Raw genomic sequence first — 8,490 nt, forward strand, 5'->3', positions numbered from 1 at the left:
AATTTACTCACTAAATTTGCCATCCAAAGAAGCATGAAAAATATAGCCTTGTCGATTTGGGCAGTAAATTAACCCAAGTCTTTTTGGCGAATTTAACCAAGAAACACCAATGATTCCACTACCATCTGGTGACCAAATGGGCTGACCAAACGACATATTTTCTGGCAGAGTTAGGGGTGTGATATTCGGTTTATTAAATATTGATTTTTCAAGATCAAGAATGAAAACCAAGGGGGTTGAAATTCCAGTAAGTTGTTCACCCCAAGTCTCAGAATGCTCAAAGGTTGAATCCTGGAAAACAGAAATGAATTCAAAGGTTTTGACTGCATAGAAGTAGCACACAAAATGTTTAAGAAGTGAAGAAAAAACTCTAGATATCTATCGATGTTAAAAAGTACCTTGGCAGCCATTTAAATATAAAAAAGTACGATAAGACGCGCGAATGCGACCCATGGACCAAAAGACTTAGCCTATTATTTATATGTGACATACCCCAAAGCATATGCAAACAAGTTATTTTACGTCTAAAAGCTTGACACGAGGCTTTTGCGCAAAGGACAAGGACCCTTCAGGACCATGCCTGACTCCCCCCCCCCCACAATATCTTAAGAGTTCAATAGTTTTTTTTAATAATGTCTCGTACTTATCAGATAAGCAGCCAAGTCTTAAATTCCTTTCCAAAGTTGTGCTCCTTCTCCGTATATCACACCAAGGAAACCAGTTTTTGCGCAAGTTCTTGCTGAGCCTAGTTTTATTTTATATTCCTTAACTAGAAATATATAGTGAAACTATAGCATGTAGAGTGTGCAGCAGAAATTTATAAGGACCAAATCACTTAATAATTTTAAGGGAGAAGGGGAGGGACTGATATAGGCATATAAGAATTAATTTTTATCCTACAAATATCTAAGTCTTCATGTATTGTCAAGCGTTTTCCGTAATATTTGTGCAGTGGAGAATGAGTAGTGATTAGATTATTGGTACAATCTGTCTATCTTCGTCTGTATCTCACATTTTTCCGAAAACAGGTTACAATACGAGGACACTAAGGGCCAGATTTGAAATGGGCCAGCACCCCAACTCCTTTTCTCGTCCTCGACCATTTTCTACTGTACGATAGGCCTGTTGCACCTTGTTTAGAAAGAACATTAAAAAAATATATTATTGGAGCTATATTGTGTGTCCATATCTCCTCCAACACCCCCTACTCCAACAATCCCTAATTTTTCAGCAGAAAAGTAGGCATGTTACATCTTTTTTTTAGCCGGAATCAGGCAAGGGTTTTCGGATGGTATGACTGAACAGCCAAAATGGCTGAGAAACCTTCAAATACCTCACACCCCTCCCACCATAAACTTTTAGCTCACAGGTAGGCTGTGACCTTGTTTGGCCTTGTTTGAACTGCACCTTGTTTGAACTGTAATCATGAACGAAATCAAACATTCGTGGTAATGAACTGCAAGTAAGGAGCGATGCAGCTCAATAATAACCGAAACACTAAGAAATAGGGTCTTGATCTCAATGGATACATAACAAGAATCAAACTTTGAGGCTTATTCAAAATATATGAAATTCTTCAAGTTTAATGTTACCCATCAAAATTTGATCCTGAGAAAATTAGCCCTATTTTTGAAAAAGGGAGAAAACACCCCCAAAACATCAAGTAATCTTAATGAAATCACCCCATTAGATTCAGCATACTAGACAATCCTAATGTAGATGTTTGAAGCTCCAATAAACAAAAACGTGGAAATGTGTTGTTTTGTTTCTAGGGGTGATCGTATCGAACCACTTATCCTAGAAGATCAGGAGAGAGCTCATTTGATCGGAAATCAGAACTTCTAGTGCCCTTATTGAGTGACAAAAAAATTGGAGGGCAGTTAGCCCTCCAAGATTTTATTCAGCAGCCATTTTATTCAGCATAGTCGAAAGACCTAATAACTACGTCCTGAGAATGACTAGATCCCCCACAGCTCCCGGGGGAAGGGCTACAAGCTATGAACTTAGTCCATTGTTTACATATAGTATTGGCTATTGGGAAGCAAACGGATATTTTTAGGGGGATTTTCCTGATGGAGGAGGGGGTAAAAAGTCGGACAATGCCCAAATAACACTCCCCTCGGTCCTCTGCCACCTTTGTAACAAAAAGGCGGGCATGTTGTATCTTATTAGAACCAGAATAAAACAAGAATTTACAAATACCGTAATTGGAGGCAAAATACAGGGCCACGGATCTTCAACATCTTTGCTTCTCCATGCTGATTTTTTTTCCTTTTTTTAAAAAAAAAGGTAGGCAAGTTACAATTTCAAAGCAGAATCACACATAACGATTTATGGGCTGGATTAATGAAGGTCCGAATTTGAGCATTAGCCCGAATTTATTGAACGGAAACATGTTGCAACTGTTTGAAGCGAAATACGCTGCAATTTTCAACCTGAATGATTTAGAAAAACAAAATGTGATAGTTACCCTTTCACCGCCACCACATCACCACTCTATACATATTTCAGATCAATTTAAGCACTGTATTTGCCCTTAAGCGGAAGACAACACTTTGTTTTCGAAACTCACTGGACATAAAAAAAGCAAAGTTTTGTTACAAATGTAGAATTTTTGTTCCACTATTGTGATTAAAATTAACTTCCGAGTCATTTTAACAATAGCGGAAACCTAGTTCAAGAGGCTTTTCACCAGTCCAGAACCAGTCGAGATGTATCTAACTTTGTTTTCCTTTTGAACGCAACTGTTTCCTATTGCATGCAATTTATTTGCTTATCAGACAAAAATGTAAAATGTTACATTTACATTATAATGTTAAAAGGTTACGATACATTTTAGGCCACAGAACTATTACATCTTTGAGATTTGTACAATCCTGTAAAAATATACACAGCTACAATTCGGATGCTGTAAGCGAATAAAGCTTGAAAAAGTACATTTCGCACTAAACATTAATCAAGCTGTTTGTGGTAACGAACTGTAAGTAAGAAGCGACTTGGTTCAACAGTAACCGAGACTCTAAAAAACGGAATTTTTATACAAATAGATACATCAAAAGAATCGAATTTTTATTTTGTTTTAGAGGTAATAACTTGGCAAGAAAAAAACAAAAAAAAAAAACAAAAAAACAAAAAAAAAAAAGACTGTGGTTTTGACCTTACTCATCTATCCAACTACCTAAGACCAAACAGTATGCTGATTTCAAACATATAAGTTTCATCAAGTTTAGCATTATCCATCAAAAGCTAAGCGCCTGAGAAAATTTGCCTTATTTTCGAAAAAAAGGGAGAAACAACCCCTAAAAGTCATAGAATCTTAATGAAAATCTCACCACAAGATTCAGCGTATCAGAGTACCCGCTGAAGAGGTTTCAAGCTCCTATCTGCAAAAATGTGGAATTTGTATTTTTTGCTAGAAGAAAGATCACGGATGTTTGTTTTTTTTGTTTTTTTTTCTAAGAATTTTTCATGGGGGAAGGGGATTTTTCATGAAGGGGGCTCCAGATTTCCCAGCATTATTTAAAAACGATCAGAAATTAAATAAAAAACAAGTTTTCTCAACTAAAAGTAAGGAGCAAAATAAAAATTTTAAACGAACAGAGATTATTACGTATATGAGGGGGTTCACCCCCTCGTCATACCTCGCTCTTTACGCTGAAGTTTTTTTAGTACTTTCAAAAGAGCTATTTGTCCTAATTAAACGGCCTTTTGATTCAGGGGTCATTCTTAAAGAATTTGAAAAAAAAATCGAACTTTAGCGTAAAAAGCGAGGGATTGACGAGAGTGCGAACCTCCTTGTGTACGTAATAATTTATGTTCGTTTGAAGTTTTAGTGTTGCTCCTTACTTTCAGTCGAAAAATCTTGTTTTTTTCATTTAATTGATACAGATACGAACATAACACAGGAATTCAGTGTTACACTCGTAAAATGACACAAAATAAAAAGACTGAAATATAAAACATTGTAAGGTGGCGATTTTAACTTTCAGAGGAATTGAGTTACTCAAAAAGGAGTTCGTTTAATAAGAATAAAAATAGGAAGTCTTAACAGGGCATTCTTACAGCCTCCTTCACTTAAATTCTTAGCATATTTTTTGAATATTATCAGAAGAAGAAGAGAGCAAACAAAAAATTTACTAAGAATCACTATAATTCACCAAGAGATTTTTGAGTTTTCTCAAAGAAATTTCAACAGATTCAATATACAGTCCTAAATTTGTTTAAAATGTCATATCCCATGATAATTTCAAAATTAGGATGACTAAAAATTTCCAAACTATTATTTCCTGTCGATTCCTATCACCTGAAATTCCGAACGCCACATCAATCTTCTCTATTAATGGCAAGACATTTCCACTTCAACATTTCACAGTTCAAATTAAAGGTGTGAGGCGCCAAGGGAACGAGTTACACAAAAAGGAGTACAAAAGGAGTAAAGAAAGGAATTCATAATTTTGCCATGGGCATCAGAGTTTAGAAATTTTTCCAAAACGCATCTTAAGACAGTGGTGCCTTTCAGACAATTTCTGAAGCCTCAGTGTCAGTAGCCTGTTTTCACAGGATGTATAATTTGCCCCAAGCATTAATTTGCACGCCCGCTTCTGAATATTTTCAAGCTTTTCGGTTTGAATAGCAGTTAGACCGGGAAGCCAAACAGGACAAGCCTACTCAATTTGTGATCAGACATAGAAACGGCAAAGACTGCGCATGATGGAAATTCGGATGATAAAGCGAGTGAGGCATGCAAACAATTCTAGACAGAGGGAAGCTTTTTGGAAGGTAAACAGTATATGTGAATGCCATTTCAGGTTACATTTAAAATTGTTCCTAGAATTTTTATTTCATCTTTAGTTGCAAGTCTGATGTCTCCTTTGAACGGAATTGTGGTTTTCAAGAACCTAGCCCGTATTATATGGCTCTTTGTTCCACTAACCGAAAGTATTACATCTTCAAGATCATGTTTTAACAGGGAAAATATTGAGGAAATAGTGATTTCCTATGCTAAGCTCGCTGAGGTGCTGAATGATATACTTGACAGGTCATCAGCAAAGTTGTAGCGACTTTGTATTTTTGTTAAAATAGGGATGAAAACAATCGTAAAAATAAGAGATCCTAGTTTTGTCCCTTGAGGAGCTCTGCATCATATTTATTGGAAATCGGATACTTCATTCTGGGTACGTAAAACCCATTTGTTTCGATCTTGTAGAATATTACTAGCCATTCTCACAAGAAATTGCCAAAAATTAATTTCTTTCACTCGTTTGGTGGCTATTTGGTGTTAGATGCCGTTGAACACCTTCACTATGTCACTGAGTAGGATTTCTGGCGTATGTCTCTTCTTTCTTAAGATGTTTCATCAGATCGTCAAGAAGACATACAAGATAATTGGCAGTATTATAACCAGGCCTGAAACCCAATTGAAAAGGGTCTAAATTAAGTTGAATATCTTAACAGATACTCCGAAATAAAGCCTTCGCACACTTTGAAAGGACGTAGGATTTTTTAAATCAGGCACAAATCTTTACGAATGGGAGTTAAATAAGCTGTCTTGAAGCAGTCTTGAAATGTGCCATCTATTACACATTGATCGAAAAAGGCAGCCAGAATAGAACCAAGCCCATAAGAGCAATTAGCTATCAACCCAATAGGAGCTTCTAGGGGGTAATTACTCTTCCTGGCATCAAGGCGTTTGAGCTTCTCACATACTTCTCGAAGGAAAATGATCACAATTTGTTTGATGGACCCAATTTCAGGTAGCTCAACTAGAGATGGGTCCGTAAGATGTATACGACTATTTGATTAATGCATGTTGATCTGATTCGAACTTAGAGATCTATCATGAATGTCAAAAATTGCCAGCTGTTTCAGAGCTTGTCCCATATTCTCCTGGACCTTTTGATGGATTCTAAAGAGGTTGGACTTCCAGAGCTTGTTCTGGAAAGGTTCCAGAGGGAAACATGAAAGTCCGCCATTTCATTTCTACACCTAAACCAGGTGGCAACCCAGCAAGCATGGGTTTATACAGGCCTATTAGCCTTCTCTTCTGCACTGCAAAAATTTACGAAAGCGTTGTCTATCATTAAATTTATTAGTTTTACAATTTAGAGTCAAAAGACCTTCGAGGCGACCGTCAAGACGGATTACGCCGGAAACATTCAACACAAGACTGCCTAGTGACCGAGCATCGGGAGTGGATCAAACTTCTAGAAAAACAATACATCAGGCTCTTGTCATTCAACATCGCTAAGACTTTTGACAGTGTATGGCATCGTGGTCTACTAAACAACGGCGTAGAGCGTCCTCGGATGTCTGTCAAAAGTATCAAGGATTTCTTTGTGATCATTCACTGTGAGTTGTTCTTGACGGGTTCACTTCCCGTGAATATCCTGCCCAATAAAGGCAGATTTAACCCACAGTAGTGTCTTGGGACCCCCGTTTTCCTTTCTGTACATCAATGACATGGGAGACAACTTTGCAGATCCTCTCCGTCAGTTCGCCAACAACACCACGACACATGTGGCCATCCTAAGACACGAAGATCCAACCTAAGCTTCGCTGCCCTACAGATAGATCTCTTGGAAAATAATAAAAACACCTGATGCATAAATGGTTAATTTCAATGCATCGAAATCAAAAGAGCTACAGATCTCTTGATTAAAAATGTCAAACTTATATCCCAATTTCTTTTTCATAAATGAACCTATAAAAAGACTCAACGAACTTCGTCATCTCGGTATCCACTCCTTCACAGATCTATGTTGAAAGGCCCATGTCAATTGCGTGAGTACCTCCTGTACAACAAAACTGGGGATCACTCTTCGCTGCAAAGACCTCCACCACCCAACACGATCATCCAGATTTATAAGGCTTGTATCAGACGTATCGCCGAGCATGAATGCCTACCGTATGCTGGTGCTACAAAAACGTTGTTAGCACCACTTCAAAAGATACAGAATTGGGTTAATAGAGCAGGTTCAATCGTTCCCCACGACTCTCTCCAGTCTGTCAGTGAAAAGCTTGATGCAGCTTCTATTTCTGTTTTCTACAAGTACATAAATTCACCTTCTTCTATAGAGCTTTCTCGTACTAGCCACTCCCTGTCAAACCGACAAGAAAGAAACAAAGACGCGCAACTCGGACAAACTATCTTATGGTTCAGACACCAAGAATTGTTTACTGGCTCTAAAGACTAAAACTATAGAATATCAGATGCGAGTTTCTCTCGTGTTTCTTTCTTTTTTTCATAGCGTTCGCATCTTCTCATTCTTTCATGCATGCATCACTTGTCTAAGCAAGTTTTTTCTTATTCTTTACCTTTATTTCTTGTTGATCAGGCTTCCCAATGTGAAACCAAAACACTCGGGAATTTATTATTATTGATCCATAAAAGTCTTGTTTTCAACATTTTTCTTATTAAAATTTGAAGCCGTGTTATATTATGTATCTTTAGAGACGATGACTGAAATGAATTATGTAAACTAAGAGTTTACAAAATTTATAAATTATTTTCCTCCTAGCCATAAAAAAAACAACTAAACTTTTACTACTCAAAACTAAGACGCGAATTTGTAGTTTGAAAGTTCGACAAATTCTTCTTCAGCCAATTTTTAATCAACTTTGTGTTAATAGAACCGAGCTGTACCTTAATTGAACACACACAGGATACTATTTCCGAGAAGGAAGCTAAATTTCAGTGTCTGGGGTAGGTTGGGTTGGAAAACGCAGAAAAAGCAATTAATATGACAAATATAGGATATTATCCATGAAAACAGAAAAATCTCCAGATTTTTAAGGGAGAAAATCCCGAAGAGCGGAGAAAAAGAAACTTAGCTTACAGTTCTAGCATCTGAAAAACAGCCGTTTTCTGTCTCTCTGCCAAAATCTGCGAAAGGAACTATCTTCTCTGGCTTTTTTTCTGCTGTATAAACAAGTTTAGTCTCATCAGGACTGAAATGAAATCCACTGAACATTCCTTAAATATGAAATTACTTTTAGAAAATGTATACATATATATATAGAGGAAGAATATATACACAAAATTTAAAGGCTAACTCATAAACAGTAAACAAAAAATTAAAACAAAACAAAAATAGAGAAAGAGGGATAGATGAGGAGAGAGATGGAGAGAGCAAGAGAATTAGAGAGATGAGAGAGAGAAAGATGAGCAGAGAGAGAGATATAGGGAGAGAGAGACCAAATTGTCATTCTTAGATTAATACTTGAGAAATGTCTGACTCATCAAAGACCTTTAGTCCTCAGTTTTATAGATTATGAGGAAGCGTATGATTCAGCAGATAGAAGAGCTTTAGCGAAGTTGTTATCCGTGTATGGTATTAATTAAAAAAAAACTTTCCGAAAAATAAGTTTTTCAAAGAAAAGTAAAGGCCATTTTAAACTTAAGCTCAGTAGATAAAAATACCTGTTAAAATTCAAACTCAAAACGACCAGAAAATAACTATTAAAGAATAAATGAAACCCAAAATGAACAGA

At 36.7% G+C, this 8,490-nt stretch overlaps 1 protein-coding gene across 1 annotated transcript in view; it reads right to left on the reverse strand.

Moving 5' to 3' along the window:
* The window catches only part of LOC148946985 (acylamino-acid-releasing enzyme-like), a 66,843-nt gene extending 58,873 nt beyond the window's left edge, over positions 1-7,970 (reverse strand). The window contains exons 1-2 of the mRNA XM_089096793.1: positions 7,836-7,970; positions 12-291 (exon numbers count right to left, since the gene is read on the reverse strand). Of these exons, the coding sequence (XP_088952919.1) occupies positions 12-291; positions 7,836-7,970 (415 nt within the window). The remainder of the gene's footprint in view (positions 1-11; positions 292-7,835) is intronic.
* Between the last annotated feature and the right edge of the window lie 520 nt (positions 7,971-8,490).

The sequence above is a fragment of the Artemia sp. Qi Xiang Cuo genome, chromosome 11 (genome assembly GCF_049724085.1).
Source record: "Artemia sp. Qi Xiang Cuo chromosome 11, ASM4972408v1, whole genome shotgun sequence".
NCBI classification, from domain to species: Eukaryota; Metazoa; Arthropoda; class Branchiopoda; order Anostraca; family Artemiidae; genus Artemia; species Artemia sp. Qi Xiang Cuo.